The 17,161-nt window shown below is 45.3% G+C and overlaps 1 protein-coding gene across 1 annotated transcript in view; it reads right to left on the bottom strand.

Moving 5' to 3' along the window:
- LOC120980018 (mucin-5AC-like) overlaps positions 1 to 17,161 on the bottom strand; it is a 139,262-nt gene that overhangs the window by 84,912 nt on the left and 37,189 nt on the right. The window contains exons 7-8 of the mRNA XM_040408883.1: positions 3,454 to 3,514; positions 1,748 to 1,888 (exon numbers count right to left, since the gene is read on the bottom strand). Of these exons, the coding sequence (XP_040264817.1) occupies positions 1,748 to 1,888; positions 3,454 to 3,514 (202 nt within the window). The remainder of the gene's footprint in view (positions 1 to 1,747; positions 1,889 to 3,453; positions 3,515 to 17,161) is intronic.

Below are 17,161 nucleotides of genomic sequence, written 5' to 3'. Positions count from 1 at the left end.
AAGACAAGATGCCCTTTCTAATGGCACTATGGCGGTTGCATACAATTTGCTGGGAAGTGGTAAGAAAATTATAAATGGGGTGAAATTTGAAAAAAAAATAAAAAAATTCTAGAACAGTTTTTTGGGGTTTTGTTTTTAAGGCGCTCGAATATTAGTTATTTTTTGTTAGCCTTTTTTTTTAGTTTCCCTAGCCAACTATAACAAGCAATCATTGGATTGCTTTTCTCATAGACTCAAATGCATTAGATTGAAGTCTATGAAGATTTTACTGTATTGCAATAGAGCCCTGCTACATAGGAGAACAGGGGCTGTTGCTAACACACTTTGGCTCCCCCGATCCCTATTGCATTCAGCATTTCAGCATTCATATGCTCGTGGTCAGGAAATTCATTGGAAAACCAGGCACACTGCCTTGTAGACTAATTGACCTGTAATGGTACTTTTAACTTAGAGACCCGTTACATAGTTAATAGTTGCAGTACATAGTCAATACGGTTGAGAGAGAAAAACACATAAGTCTATCAAGTTCAACCGAGGGATAGGTGAGGATGTGGGGAGTGAGACCCAGACTTTACACATTTTTATAAGCATTGAAGGGGTTTTCCGAAATCTTAATACTGGTGACCTATCTTCTGGATAGGTCATCAGTATCTGATTGGTGGGGGTCCGACACCTGGGATCCGCTGTTTGAGAAGGCAGCGGTGCTTGCAGTAGCACCATGGCCTTCTCACAGCTTTTCCTAGGCCAGTGACGACACGTTCATCGGTCACGTGGACTAGCCGCAGCTCAGCCCCATAGAAGTAAATAGGGCTAAGTGCAATACTAAACACACCCATTATGCTATGTATGGCACTGTACTTGGTTATCTGCAAGAGTGCCAATGCCTTTTCCAGCAGCTGAACAGCGGGAGTACAACATCGATCAGATACTGATTACCTATCCTAAGGAAAACCATTTTAATGTTATTTACTTTTAAGAATTCATCTAAGTCAGTTTTTTTAAACAGTCCTTTGTTCCTGCTTGCTTCATTCTAGAATTAAAAAAGTACTTTTAATCTATATGCAAATCAGCAGTTAAGTGCACTGAATGTGGGCCTCCAGGCTATTTCTGTTTTTACTGTCAACCCCTCTATTTTTGATTGAACGGCCCTAGTCGTCTTGCCTGGCCCTATTGAGAAGGAAAAGAAAGGCTGACAAAGGGAACTGGAGGAGCAAGGGTGCATAGAGTGGCTTGAGCTCACCCTCACTGCTCATTTCCATGTATATTAAAAGTATTTTATCTGCAGAATGAAGCAAAAGATCTCTAAATAAAAGGTGTCTTTACATTCAACTGAACTTGTCCTACAAGGCATTGAGTATTAATATCCTGGTGACAGATTTCCTTTAACATAATTATCATTAGAACGTTTCTGATATTGCCATACCCTACAAAACAGTACTGAACAACATCAGTTCTCACCAGTTGCATTGATGCTTAACTGCCTTCAATGCTTAGGGCTGCATGAGCTATTGATTTGGCCATGGGTGCAGCTTCCTTTAAAAGGGAATGTCTTATTGAGACAACCCCTTTTACTAAGTCAAAATGTAAAAGAAAAATGTGCGGAGAAGACATATACTAAAAATGCATATTAAAGGGCATTTAAAAGGGTATTTAAATCTCAGCAGGAGAAAAGCAAGTAGAAGTCAATGAAGTTACAAACTAATGTCTTTGCCATTAACAAGAAGACTTTTACCAAGAAGGTTCTTACCACACGTTTGAGTTTTAAATTCAGGATTCAGGACCACATACAGCTGCATTACGGGTAAAGTTTGAACCACTACCTGAAGTCCAAAGCTGGTTGAATGCACAATAATATAGAAAGGTGAGGGCTGAAAGATGATGACTTTTTCTGAAACTAAAATCATGCAGACAAAACATAATCAGGGCAAAGTGGTCATTTATTTTTCTAAAGCAAAAAATTCTCTTTATTATGTTAATTATCTTTATTATCACTAAAAACATGTGATGTCAAAATTTCAAGTTAAGTCATTCTCATTGTTTAAAGACTGAATTCATACTGCATTTGCAGTGTCTGCTTGCTGCATATGCAGGAAAAGCTCCCGACACATATGCCAAACATAACTAAAGACCACCATTCACCTGATCACTTTACTCAGTGCTTTGCATGGCATCGATTACAACCTCAGGTTATCTTGGGTAGGACTCAACAATCTTGGCAGATCCTCTCAAGTTCTGTCAGGGTTGACTGGAAACATTTCTGCCATTTCCATATTTCTCCAGGGTTTCTTGAGAATATCTAGTTCAAAAGTTGCTCCTATGTTATCTAGGCTATGCACATAGGGTTGTTATATGTTGGAAAGTGGATTATCTCTAATTTGAGGCCTAAAGCACAATGAGCATCATCAATGATGTTTCTGTACTTTGGTAAATTTATTTTCCCCACAAACCTGACCAGTGTTTGATTCCCTCCAGCTGACAATCATCCTCTAATCATACTTTCTTCATAACTATACCTAAAATGAGATGTGCCAAATTGTGCCAGAAATGTACCAAAGTCTGGTACAACTTATGTCGGACTTCAGAAGTATCCACAATAGTAAATGTGGAATGAAATGGTTGTTCTTCAGGAAGGTTCAATCTGAGTACTTGTATATTATAATTACCTTTATACCTATATAGTATAATTCTACTATTGAAAGGAAACCATGCTAACTGCTGAGCCACCATGCTATATAGACACATGTGTTTTTTTTTTTCAAATAATACCATTTCCCACAACTGAAAGCCAATCTAAATTTTGAAACTTCCTATAGCCAGGTTTATACCTTCCAGTCAAAACCCTGTCCACCCATGGTGGCAAATGGTGCCTGAGTTTACAAATAAAACCAGGGTTAGACCATTAAAATCATTATTGGCTGCATTGAGGGGTGGGTTTCTTCTGCAAACAATGGCCACCACCTATAAATCTGACCTAAGAGTGATCAATGGAAACACAGTGCACCAGAGAAGAGCTTATATAATTGGTATATTTCACAGAAGAAAACAATATATGTACAGTATTTGATTTATTACTCCAATGCTGAAATGATGTTGCTGAACCCGACCCAAGTTCATTATGTGATTGCCAGGATTTATTCTGATCAGTAAATTAACTCTACATGAGTCATTTTATGAAAACCAACAAAAAAAAGTTAAATCCATGGTAATGAACAGAAATATTACTGAATATTACTGAATAGTGCAAGGCTCTGCTCACATTATGTCTGAGCTTTCCATCAGACTTGTACATTACTTTAGGACTATACTTCTGAAGGGACATTTACAATTGACTCCTACTGTAAAGTAAATACTAGGTGGTGACAGACAAACTAGTGACCTCTATCTGGTGAATGCATTTGATGTATATGCCAGGACAGCAGCTTTTCCCCATCTTTAAATGTTTTGGTGCTATACCTGAATACAAAGGCAGTCTGGTTTTTATTCCATTCATATAGATTTCTCCGTGACATTTTACCTCTACTTTCTAAAAAAAGAAAATACTATATTAAGTGACTTACAGAGACATTTTCATGGTTGTTGCTATCTTAAGGTAGAAAACAAAATTTAAACTTTGAATGAAACTGATTCTTGTGAAGTTTTAAGTAATGCTATTGTATATTGCATAGTATAAAAAGTATACAAAGATGACCAAAATTACATAATTTTCCAAAACATATAACTTAAAATTTCATGTTTTTAAAGAACAGGGGAAATTTATATCCACTGGATAACAAAAAAAAAAAAAAAAAAAGCTAAATATAGTTTCCTGTGAAACAACAGCATGCAGAGATCTTAAAAACCATGATAAACTGATACAGATAGTACTATAAATTGGAATGTTTTAAATTATAATTATAATGCAAAGAATAACATTTATCTTATGAAACCAGAATACCCTGAAATAACTACTAAAAATGCTGATCTTTTGTCTTTTTGACATTTTTCACAGAAAGCTTACTTTTAAGCCCTTATAACAAAGTATTTTTTTTTTACTCTTCTCTCCATGTTCGCTTTTTGAAGTCCATTACTTTTTATTATTCTGTTGATGTAGCCTTGTATTGTTACGGTACTTTTTAAGTCCTGATTGGTTCTGTCCCTTTAAGTATGTTCCCTTTTATTATTACCATTCTGTGTAAAGATGTGCCTTGTAATGTAGTACCCATCCCCCATTGTGCTGATAAGACCACACTACTGAGTGATCTCAGAGACATGTATGCTACACACTAGAGCAGGGGCTGACAGGTTTAAACTCTGTGACATACATACATTTGAGGCAGGTAGGATGTGGGTATTGATTTGTCCTATCTCTTGTACACCCTGGAGTGTTGTCCATATGCCACGAAATGGTGACCGGAGTACCACCACATATTGCATGTTGCATATTTGGGCTAGTAATGTATATTTCCTTTTTTTATTTATTCTGTATGTGATTTGTTTACTTAGTAAATATATATATATATATATATATATATATATATATATATATACACTGCTCAAAAAAATAAAGGGAACACAAAAATAACACATCCTAGATCTGAATTAATTAAATATTCTTCTGAAATACTTTGTTCTTTACATAGTTGAATGTGCTGACAACAAAATCACACAAAAATTAAAAATGGAAATCAAATTTTTCAACCCATGGAGGTCTGGATTTGGAGTCACACTCAAAATTAAAGTGGAAAAACACACTACAGGCTGATCCAACTTTGATGTAATGTCCTTAAAACAAGTCAAAATGAGGCTCAGTAGTGTGTGTGGCCTCCACGTGCCTGTATGACCTCCCTACAACGCCTGTGCATGCTCCTGATGAGGTGGCGGACGGTCTCCTGAGGGATCTCCTCCCAGACCTGGACTAAAGCATCTTCCAACTCCTGGACAGTCTGTGGTGCAACGTGACGTTGGTGGATAGAGCGAGACATGATGTCCCAGATGTGCTCAATTGGATTCAGGTCTGGGGAATGGGCAGGCCAGTCCATAGCATCAGTGCCTTCGTCTTGCAGGAACTGCTGACACACTTCAGCCACATGAGGTCTAGCATTGTCTTGCATTAGGAGGAACCCAGGGCCAACCGCACCAGCATATGGTCTCACAAGGGGTCTGAGGGTCTCATCTCGGTACCTAATGGCAGTCAGGCTACCTCTGGCGAGCACATGGAGGCCTGTGCGGCCCTCCAAAGAAATGCCACCCCACACCATTACTGATCCAATGCCAAACCGGTCATGCTGGAGGATGTTGCAGGCAGCAGAACGTTCTCCACGGCGTCTCCAGACTCTGTCACGTCTGTCACATGTGCTCAGTGTGAACCTGCTTTCATCTGTGAAGAGCACAGGGCGCCAGTGGCGAATTTGCCAATCTTGGTGTTCTCTGGCAAATGCCAAACGTCCTGCACGGTGTTGGGCTGTAAGCACAAGCCCCACCTGTGGACGTCGGGCCCTCATATCACCCTCATGGAGTCGGTTTCTGACCGTTTGAGCAGACACATGCACATTTGTGGCCTGCTGGAGGTCATTTTGCAGGGCTCTGGCAGTGCTCCTCCTGTTCCTCCTTGCACAAAGGCGGAGGTAGCGGTCCTGCTGCTGGGTTGTTGCCCTCCTACGGCCTCCTCCACGTCTTCTGATGTACTGGCCTGTCTCCTGGTAGCGCCTTCATGCTCTGGACACTACGCTGACAGACACAGCAAACCTTCTTGCCACAGCTCGCATTGATGTGCCATCCTGGATAAGCTGCACTATCTGAGCCACTTGTGTGGGTTGTAGACTCCGTCTCATGCTACCACTAGAGTGAAAGCACCGCCAGCATTGAAAAGTGACCAAAACATCAGCCAGGAAGCATAGGAACCGAGAAGTGGTCTGTGATCCCCACCTGCAGAACCACTTCTTTATTGGGGGTGTCTTGCTAATTGCCTATAATTTCCACCTGTTGTCTATCGCATTTTCACAACAGCATGTGAAATTGATTGTCACTCAGTGTTGCTTCCTAAGTGGACAGTTTGATTTCACAGAAGTGTGATTGACTTGGAGTTACATTGTGTTGTTTAAGTGTTCCTTTTATTTTTTTGAGCAGTGTATATATATTTCCCCAGACGTCTCCATGACAGCACAACCTGAGATTGACTTCCTCTGATAGGACAGGAAAAAACACAGAGCAGTTAAGAAGCCCACCCCTTCCCCTCATCACCAGTGTTTTTTCCTGTCCTGTCAAGGAAGGAATACAAGAGAGGTGTGCTGGGAGCTCCTCTGGGTTTCTTAGCTTAACTCTACAAGTTTTTTCTTTTTTGTTTGGTTCTCCTACCGGATTGTTGTCAGGCCTGAGGTCGGTTCCAGAGGTCCGGCTCTTCCCTCCTCGGTATGCGGCCTGTGCCCAGGGCCCTCTGTGTTTGGTGGCCCTGGCGAAGCTCCCTCTTGTGGCGGTCCAGTGGGGCTTGATGCGGAGTAGATAGGCGGCCAGAGCAAGGCTAGGACGCTCTTCCCTCCGGCCGCCGGCTGATGATGTCAGACGCTGAGGGGTCGTGGCTTAGCGTCATGACGTCACGCGGCGCACAGCCGGGAGCCTGGCGGTAAATTTTAAATTGCCATGGTGGCCTTCAGAGTGCGCCCAGCGTCTCCTCACTGCCTGCAGTGTTTTGGCAACCTGCTGTGGATGGGACCGACGATGAGTGCACCTACCACTGCCGGCTCTGGATTGGAGCCCCCCACTACCTTGGGTGCTGTGAGTAGCCTGTTTCAGGCCCCTTTAGTATGTTTGTTTGCCCTGTAGTGGTTGACCCTTCTCTCCCTTGTATTTCAGGGAGAAAAGGAGTCCTCCTCTTCCACTAAAGTTAAACCCAGGAAGTGTGGCCTCTGTGCTAAGCGCTTACCTTCCTCTGGGTCTAAACTTCTATGTAAAGAGTGTACCTCCTCAGTAGTCAAGTCGGAGTCCTCCAGTTTGCTTGAGGAAATAAAATCCATAGTTAGAGTGGAAGTCCAGTCTGTCATGGTCTCTACAGTACAAGTTTCTGCCTTAGGAGCCCTTTACATCACCAGTCTTTATGAGAATGTCTGGGTGTCTATATTTTTAAAGGCAGCTGATAGGTTGAGACCCACAGTTAAAAACCTGGTCGCTCCCTGGAACCTTAATACCGTACTACCAGGCCTATCAGATACTCGCTTTGAGCCTTTGGATTCCCTATCCATTAAATGGCTCACCCTCAAGACCATTTTTCTAGTGGCTATTTTTTTCTGCAAGAAGAGTATGTGAGCTTCAGGCCCTGTCGATTCAAGAACTCTTTCTTTCCATTTTTGAGGACAAACTCATCTTTAAATTAGACCCTGGGTTCCTCCCCAAGGTGGTGTCCACCTTCCACAGGTCCCAGGATATTGTTATTTCCTCCTTTTGTCCTAATCCTAGGAATGATCAGGAAGTAAAGTATCATAACCTAGACGTCAGAAGATGTGTTCTTCATTATATGGAGGTCACAAAAAGTTGGCGAATTGATAAGAATTTATTTGTGCAGTTCTGTGGCCCCAATAAGGGGAAAAAGGCAGCAAGAAGCTCTATATGCCGTTGGATCAGGTGTGCCATCTCTGAGGCCTACATAGCTTCTGGCAGGGAACCTCCTCAGTCTCTCAAAGCCCATTCTGTAACATCTGTTTCCACCTCTTGGGCTGAGAGGGCCTCTGCATCACTAGAGCAGATTTGCAGAGCAGCCACGTGGAAGAGGACCCATACCTTTACTAAGCATTACAGAGTAGATGTTTTGTTAATGAGGACATGACCTTTGGACACAAGGTCCTGGGCGCTGTTGTCCCCCCTCAAATATGGTTACTTTGTTAGTTCTCAGGTTGTGCTGTCATGGAGACGACTGGGGAAATGAGTATTACACTCACCGGTAATCCGGTTTCCTGGAAGTCTACATGACAGCACACATATATCCCACCCTTTTTTTCTTTATTGGTTTCAGATTCCTTTAATAGTTCCTCTTCCCTTTCCTGGTTCTGTTAAAATTACACTGGTGATGAGGGGAAGGGGTGGGGTCCTTAACCTCTCTGTGTTCTTTCCTGTCCTATCAGAGGAAGTCAATCTCAGGTTGTGCTGTCATGGAGACTTCCAGGAAACCGTATTACCGGTGAGTGTAATACTTATATATATATATATATATATGTATATTTATATTGACAGCCTGTGTAAGCTTACTCATTCTCAAATCTTTTGAATTCACTTTACGGTTACAAGCCTAATGATTGTAACCGTAAAGTGAAGCTTGACAAAGGCTCCATGGAGTGAGCTGAAACGTTGCTGTTACCACATGGGTGAATAAAATACCCTTTTTTTCACGGATATTTGAGTGCTGCCTTGGCCTTTTTTGCATATATCTAACAGGACCGGATCCGTGGTCTGCTTCAAGGAATTGCACCAGCTTTGATTTGTGTGCTGCTCTTCAACTTTTTTTTCACATACAAGCCTAATGAGCTTTCTTTGTGGGAAGAGTTGTATTTTCTAGTGGCATAGTTTTGGGGTATAAACACAATAGGGGAGATTCATCAAGACTGGCTCTTTCTGCGTTGATCTTGATATCCACCACCCTACCGAAGGATGCGCCTAATTCATGATAAGGTGCATGATATTCACTTAGCCTGTATAAGCTTATTCATTCTCAAATCTTTTGAATTCACGTTACGGTTACAAGCCTAATGAGGGCCTTTTTTGTGGGAAGAGTTGTATTTTCTAGTGCCATCATTTTGGGGTATATACACAATAGGGGAGATTTATCAAGACTGGCGCTTTCTGCGCTGATCTTGATATCTACCACCCTACCGAAGGATGCGCCTAATTCATGATAAGGTGCATGATTTGTTATAAATTAGGAGCATCCTCCAGCAGTGGGTGTGCCTAAACAGAAATCTATGAAAGCTCAGAACAGCAGTAAATGGCTTTATTTGTGACAGAAAACTGGAGTAAATGAAGATAAATTTGTCAGGGAAGGGCGATGTAGACAGTGAGAGATGTGACAATTTTGTAAAGAGTTGCAGTTAAAAGGTTATTCATGTGATGAAGGTTATTCAAAAACTGAGAGAAAACCAGCCTTTTGCTAAATTAAGTAAATGTGATTTCGCTGTAAGAGATGTTTATTTTCCTGGGTAATATACTACCACCTCAACATTTCTATATGGATCCCGCTAAAGTTAAAGCTGTAGCTGATTAGGCTAGACCCACTTCCCTTAAGGCCCATCAAAGAATTCTTGGTTTTGCGAATTAGTATAGAAAGTTAAATAAAAATTTCTCAGTCATTGCCAAACCGCTTATTGATTTAACCAGGAAAGGGGCGGATCTTCTTCATCAGTCTCCTGACACTCTGTCCGCCTTTGAAGCTCTTAAAGACAGCTTTATCCGTACACCTGTACTTTTTCAACATGATGTCACCAGTTTATTATTGAAGTGGATGTTTCTGAGATTGAGGTGGGTGCTGTATTGTCTCGGGGTCATCCTCTTCAAACATGTACATACTTTTCTAGGAATTATGACATTGGCAATTGGGAACTATTAGCTATAAAATGGGCCTCTGAAGAATGGCATAATTTTTATGAAGGAACTCTTCGTCAAATTATTGTACTTACTGATCATAAAAACCTAAAATAGCTTGACAGTGCTAAATGCTTGAATCCTAGACAAGCACACTGGGCCTTGTTCTTCACTCATTTTAATTTCATTGTCACATATCATCCTGGGATGTAAAAGTGGATGCTTTGTCACATAGCTTTAATACTAGTGACTGCATCGAATGTAAACCTGTTAACATTCTTTCTCCTGGTCCTGCCTCTGAAATAAACCGTTGTCAGGATCTGGCTCACAGTAATCTTCCCTCAGGAAAATAGTTTGTTCCTCCAAATCTTTGTCTTAGAGTTTTAGAGGAGTCCCATTGTTGTGTACTTGCAGGTCATCCAGGAATTGCTGGTACCACACATCTGGTATCTAGATCTTACTGGTGGCCTACTTGGTCATGAGATGTGACTGCTTTTGTCTCCGCATGTGATGTCTGTGTGAGGGCCAAGATACGCAGGAGTCATCCTGCAGGTTTACTTTGCCGTTTGCCCATTCCACAGAGATCTTGGATTTCATAACAGGCCTTCCTTCCTCCCAAGGAAGACCAGTCATTAGGGTGATCCTTGATAGGTTCTTTAAAATATGTAAATTAAAAATACTTCCTAACTCTAAGAAATTATCTACCTAGTTTGTTAACAATATCTTTGCTTGAGAAATACATTACTCCTGTAATTCCTCCTACTAAACCTCCTGATACAGTTGTATTCCAAAAGAATTAGAATATGAGGTGGATAAGAATCTTGACTTTCAGAAAGTTCAGGGCTCTCTTCAGTACCTTATCCATTGGAAGTGATATGGTGCTGAGGAGAGAACATGGGTTGCTGCTCAGGATGTTCACCCTCCTCGTTTAAAAGGAAAGTTTCATCTTGAGTTTCCTTCGAAGCCTGCCCCCCATGTTGTCCAGCGGCATAATCCTCAGCTTCAGCACAGACGTGCTGAGAGAGATGCGCTATGCTTTCGGCAGATCATCAGTATATGATCATGGGGGATCGACACTCAGGGCCCCCGTCAACCAGCTGTTTGAGTAAGCAGTGGTGCTTGCAGTAGTGTTACAGCCTTCTCCAGCTTTACCTAGGCCATTTGGCATCATGTTCTCCAGTCACACGACCTAGGTGTAGCTCAGCCCCATTGATATGAATGGGGCTGATCTGCGATACCAAGCACAGCTGCTGTAAAATGTGTCTGGTAAGCTGAGAGAAGGCAGGCCCGGGTAACGGACTCCCACCGATCAGATACTGATATACCGATGACCTATCCAGAGGATAGGTTGTCAGTAGTGATGATCGAGCACCCGAGCCCTATAGAAATCAATGGGAGGACCCGAGCATTAAACCACGCATCCCCTTCTCTGAAGAGGGGAGGGTGCCTGGTTCATAGGAAAAGGTCAGAAATTGATGGAAACACCACCGAAATGGGTCAGGGACAGCATGGGGAGGATGTCTAAATGCATCTTGGACTACAATGTCGCTGCTGGTAATGATGTTGCCCGAGTTGTATGCCACTTTTACAGACTGACCATAAAACTCACAAAACCGAAGATAAAAGCGATTTTAGATGAAAAATTATTAGGAAACATTCTTTTCTGTATATTACCTTTTATATAAAGAGCAAGTTCAGACAAATTTTTCGTGATTTTCGGAACTGGGGCCATGACTAAGAGGGACGGCCGGTGGTTTTGATTGTGTTGCTCGGACTCTTGGTTGATCAAACTGAACTCATTGGAAGAGGAACGGCCGGTGGCATCCGTATTGTACCTGTAGAGGTGAAATTCTTGTACCGGCGCAAGCCAATCCACAGCCAAAACCTTTGTTGCCACAAACGTTTTCATTAATCAACAACTTAAGTTGGAGGTTCGAAGACGATCCCCGGCAGCGTTATTCCCATTTCCCGCCGAGCATTTTCTGGGAAACTAAAGTCTTTGGGTTCCGGGGGGAGTATGGTTGCAAATCTGAAACTTAAACTAATTGATGGAAGGGCACCACCAGGAGTGGAGCTGGCGGCTTAATTTGACTAAGCATGGGAAGCCTCACCCGGCCCGGACACAGAAAGGATTGACAGATTGATACCTATTTCGCGAATCTGTGGGTGGTGGTGCATGGCTGTTTTGAGCGTGTGGATCGAGTCGATTTGTGTGGTTCATTCCGATAACCAAAGACACTCCTCCATGCTAATTAGTTACGTGACCCCCGGTGATTACGATTGTGTTGACCAGACTATCATCTGATGATAATGAACTTGGAAGAGGAACTGACGTTGAGCTGACCGTGTAAAAAATTGTAGGTGAGGGCCTGCTGCCGCTTTGTTAACTCTAGATAACTTCTAAGCTAATCGCACGTCCCCGTGATGTTGACGATTAGAGTTCAGCGGACACCTGGATGTTTGGGTTCGCCAGGTTCGGCCGAACTTGAAAAAAAAATTGAAGTCAATGGGGACCCGAACTTTTAAGCACTAAAATGGCTGTAAAAATGTCATGGAAAGAGCTAGAGGGCTGCAAAAGGCAGCAAAATGTGCATAAGAGCATGGCAAATGCTCTGGAAACAAATGTGGATAGGGAAATGAATTAAAAAAAACATTAAAGACCTTAAAAAACAAAATTAGGAATGATGTAGGAGGAAGAGGTTGAGGAGGTGGTGAATGGGTGGATGTGGCTGTGTAGGCTCACGTGGCGGTCTAGGTGGAAGCGGCGGCGAAGGAGGAATAGGTAGCCAACACAGATGTGTGTTATTTTGCATTTTTACATAGCGGTATCCCCCAAAATAACTGTCTATTCTGCACAAGGTACAGACAAGTCCTGAGGGATCCAAGCCTGGTTCATTTTAATGAACGTGAGCTTGTCCACGTTGGCTGTGGACAGGCGGCTGCGTCTGTCTGTAATGACGCCTACTGCCGTGCTAAATACACGTTCAGAGAGTACACTGGCTGCAGGGCAGGCCAGCACCTCCAAGGCATACAGGGCAAGCTCTGGCCATGTGGACAATTTGGAGACCCAGAAGTTGAATGGGGCAGAACCATCAGTCAGTACGTGAAGGCGTGTGCACAGGTACTGTTCCACCATGTTGTTCAAATGCTGCCTTCTGCTAACATTCTCCATATCAGCAGTTGCTCTCAGAAGCGCGTCTACCAGCCTGCGCCTGTAGTCGCGCATCTTCCGATCACTCTCCAGTGAGGTTATTAAGGACGGCACATTGTCTTTGTAACGGAAATCCAGCAGGGTGGCCACCCAGTAGTCAGCACACGTTAAAATGTGGGCAACTCTGCTGTCGTTGCGCAGGCACTGCAGCATGTAGTCGCTCATGTGTGCCAGGCTGCCCAGAGGTAAGGACAAGCTGTCCTCTGTGGGAGGCGTATCGTCTGCGTCCTCTGTATCCCCCCAGCCACGCACCAGTGATGGGCCCGAGCTGCATTGGATGCCACCCCGCTGTGAACATGCTTCATCCCCATTCTCCTCCTCCTCGTCCTCCAGTAGTGGGCCCTGGCTAGCCAAGTTTGTACCTGGCCTCTGCTGTTGCACAAATCCTCTTTCTGAGCCACTTCTAAAAGACTGGCCTGAAAGTGTTAGAGATGACCCCTCTTCCTCCTCCTCATCCTGGGCCACATCCTCTTCCTTCATCGCCCTAAGTGTTTTCTCAAGGAGACATAGAAGTGGTATTGTAACGCTGATAACGGCGTCATCGCCACTGGCCATGTTGGTGGAGTACTCGAAACAGCGCAACAGGGCACACAGGTCTCGCATGGAGGCCCAGTCATTGGTGGTGAAGTGGTGCTGTTCCGCAGTGCGACTCACCCGTGCGTGCTGCAGCTGAAACTCCACTATGGCCTGCTGCTGCTCGCACAGTCTCTCCAGCATGTGCAAGGTGGAGTTCCACCTGGTGGTCACGTCGCATATGAGGCGGTGAGCGGGAAGGCTGAAGTTACGCTGTAGAGCAGACAGTCGAGCGGCGGCAGGATGAGAAAATCCGGAAGCGCGCACAGACGGCTCGCACTTTACGCAGCAGTTCTGAAATGTCGAGGTAGTTGTGAATGAATTTCTGCACCACCAAATTCAGCACATGCGCCAGGAAAGGGATGTGCGTCAAACCGGCTAGTCCCAGAGCTGCTACGAGATTTTGCCCATTATCGCACAACACCAGGCCGGGCTTGAGGCTCACTGGCAGCAACCACTCGTCGGTCTGTTGTTCTATACCCCGCCAAAACTCCTGTGCGGTGTGGGGCCTGTCCCCCAAACACATCAGTTTCAGAACGGCCTGCTGACGTTTACTCCTGGCTGTGCTGAAGTTGGTGGTGAAGGTCTGTCGCTGACCGGATGAGGAGGTGGAAGAAGAGGAGGAGGAAGCTGAGTAGGAAGAGGAGGCAACAGGAGGCAAAGAATGATGCCCTGTGATCCTTGGCGGCGGAAGGACGTGCGCCAAACAGCTCTCCGCCTGGGTCCCAGCCGAAACTACATTTACCCAGTGTGCAGTTAGGGAGATATAGCGTCCCTGTCCATGCTTACTGGTCCACGCATCTGTGGTTAGGTGGACCTTGCCACAAATGGCGTTGCACCGTGCACACTTGATTTTATCCGATACTTGGTTGTGAAGGGAGGGCACGGCTCTCCTGGAGAAGTAGTGGTGGCAGGGAACGATGTACTGTGGGACAGCAAGCAACATGAGCTGTTTGAAGCTGTCCGTCTCCACCAGCCTGAATGACAGCATTTCAAAAGCCAGTAGTTTAGAAATGCTGGCATTCAGGGCCAGGGATCGAGGGTGACTAGGTGGGAATTTAAGCTTTCTTTCAAAGGTTTGAGAGATGGAGAGCTGAACGCTTCCGTGTGACATGGTGGAGATGCTTGGTGACGGAGGTGGTGTTGTTGGTGGCACATCCTCTGTTTGCTGGGCGGCGGGTGCCAACATTCCTCCAGAGGCGGAGTAAGAGGCCGAGGCAGCAGCAGAAGAGGGAGCAGGAGGGGTCTGAGCCCTTTCTTGGTTTTGAAGGTGTTTACTCCACTGCAGCCCGTGTCTCGCATGTAGATGCCTGGTCATGCAGGTTGTGCTAAGGTTCATAACGTTAATGCCTCGCTTCAGGCTCTGATGGCACAGCGTGCAAGCCACTCGGGTCTTGTCGTCAGCACATTGTGTGAAGAAGTGCCATGCCAGGGAAGTTCTTGAAGCTGCCTTTGGTGTGATCGGTCCCTGTTGACGGTGACCAGTAGCAGGCGAACTATTTTGGCGACGGCTGCTCTGCTTTTGCACCCTGCCCCCGCTTTTGCTACACTGTTGGCTCGGTCTCACCACTGCCTCTTCCTCCGAACTCTGAAAGTCAGTGGCACGACCTTCATTCCATGTTGGGTCTAGGACCTCATCGACCCCTGCATCGTCTTTCACCCAGTCTTCCTCCCTGACCTCCTTTTCGGTCTGCACACTGCAGAAAGACGCAGCAGTTGGCACCTGTGTTTCGTCATCATCAGAGACGTGCTGAGGTGGTGGCACATCCTCTGTTTGCTGGGCGGCAGGTGCCAACATTCCTCCAGAGGCGGAGTAAGAGGCCGAGGCAGCAGCAGAAGAGGGAGCAGGAGGGGTCTGAGCCCTTTCTTGGTTTTGAAGGTGTTTACTCCACTGCAGCCCATGTCTCGCATGTAGATGCCTGGTCATGCAGGTTGTGCTAAGGTTCAGAACGTTAATGCCTCGCTTCAGGCTCTGATGGCACAGCGTGCAAACCACTCGGGTCTTGTCGTCAGCACATTGTGTGAAGAAGTGCCATGCCAGGGAAGTTCTTGAAGCTGCCTTTGGTGTGATCGGTCCCTGTTGACGGTGACCAGTAGCAGGCGAACTATTTTGGCGACGGCTGCTCTGCTTTTGCACCCTGCCCCCGCTTTTGCTACACTGTTGGCTCGGTCTCACCACTGCCTCTTCCTCCGAACTCTGAAAGTCAGTGGCACGACCTTCAATCCATGTTGGGTCTAGGACCTCATCGTCCCCTGCATCGTCTTTCACCCAGTCTTCCTCCCTGACCTCCTTTTCGGTCTGCACACTGCAGAAAGACGCAGCAGTTGGCACCTGTGTTTCGTCATCATCAGAGACGTGCTGAGGTGGTATTACCATGTCCTCATCAGGAAACATAAGTGGTTGTGCGTCAGGGCATTCTATGTCTTCCACCCCTGGGGGAAGGGCTAGGTGGATGCCCTTGGGAAACCCTGCCAGCAGAGTCTTCAAACAGCATAAGAGACTGCTGCATGACTTGAGGCTCAGACAGGTTCCCCGATATGCACGGGGGTGATGTGACAGACTGATGGGCATGGGTTTTAGGCTCCACCTGTGCGCTTTCTGCAGAAGACTGGGTGGGAGATAATGTGAACGTGCTGGATCCACTGTCGGACACCCAATTGACTAGCGCCTGTACTTGCTCAGGCCTTACCATCCTTAGAACGGCATTAGGCCCGACCAAATATCGCTGCAGATGGTGGCCTGTGAGCGCATGGAGTGAGACGCACCGTTCACTGCTCCTGACGATATCCTGGACTAAACTGGTGGTAGCACGCTTCGGTTTCTTAGAAAAACCTTATCTGGTGTGAGGGAAGTGTCCGGTAGCTGCGGTGACAAAGTTTGAAGCCTGAACATGCCGAGGAAATCGAGCAAAGTCATGAAACATGACAGGCTGGAGGCGGGCAAATATGGCGCCGATGGAGGTGAGGAGACGGCGCTGCAGGAGGCTGTCAGCCAGAGTCTGGCTGCTAAACTTAGCAAATACGCCCGTACAGAAAGTGGAGTGGGTGACTGGGCCTCTGATAAAGGGACTGAAACACTTACCTCTTCTGATCAAGAGGACGGTTCCATGGATGGCAACGGCTTGGATATAGCCGATCAGCCTGCACCAGTTCCTGCAGTACCTGCTAAGGATTCTAGAGGCCCTCGGGCCGTGTCTACAGAGGAGCCCACTCTGAAGGACATAATGACGGCTGTGGCAAGCTGTAATAGCACCCTTAAAGTGCTTACAGTACAGGTTGGCAGTTTGAGATCGGATGTCTCCATAATAAGGCATGATTTGCATAAGATATCTGAACGAACCTCTGAACTGGAGAAGAGGGTGTCATCATTAGAGGATGCAGTCCAGCCTTTGCAGATGGCGTCCAAGACGTCTTTGAGAGATATTGCTGCCTTGTATGCCAAGACAGACGATTTAGAAAACAGATCAAGAAGGAACAATCTAAGAATTGTAGGAGTGGCGGAGAAGACAGAGGGGGCTAATGCCACTGAATATGTGGAGAAATGGTTGTACCAATTATTTCATGAGAAAGGCCTATCTACCTTGTATGCGGTGGAGCGGGCGCACAGAGTGCCCACGCGGCCGCTTCCACCAGGTAGACCTCTTCGTCCTATTCTTGCGAAGATATTACATTTTAAGGATCGGGACACTATTTTGCGTCAATCTAGAGATAATGAAGAGATGGTCCTGAACGGGGTCAAGGTGTCTATTTTCCCAGACTACTCAAATGAAGTGCAGCGGCGGAGGAGTCGTTTTATGGATGTCAAGAAAAGGCTTAGACGGTTACAGGTTCCGTATG

The sequence above is a fragment of the Bufo bufo genome, chromosome 10 (assembly GCF_905171765.1).
Source record: "Bufo bufo chromosome 10, aBufBuf1.1, whole genome shotgun sequence".
In the NCBI taxonomy this organism is placed as follows: Eukaryota; Metazoa; Chordata; class Amphibia; order Anura; family Bufonidae; genus Bufo; species Bufo bufo.
Note: the sequence above shows the minus strand (reverse complement) of the source record. Positions and strands in the feature narration are given on the sequence as shown.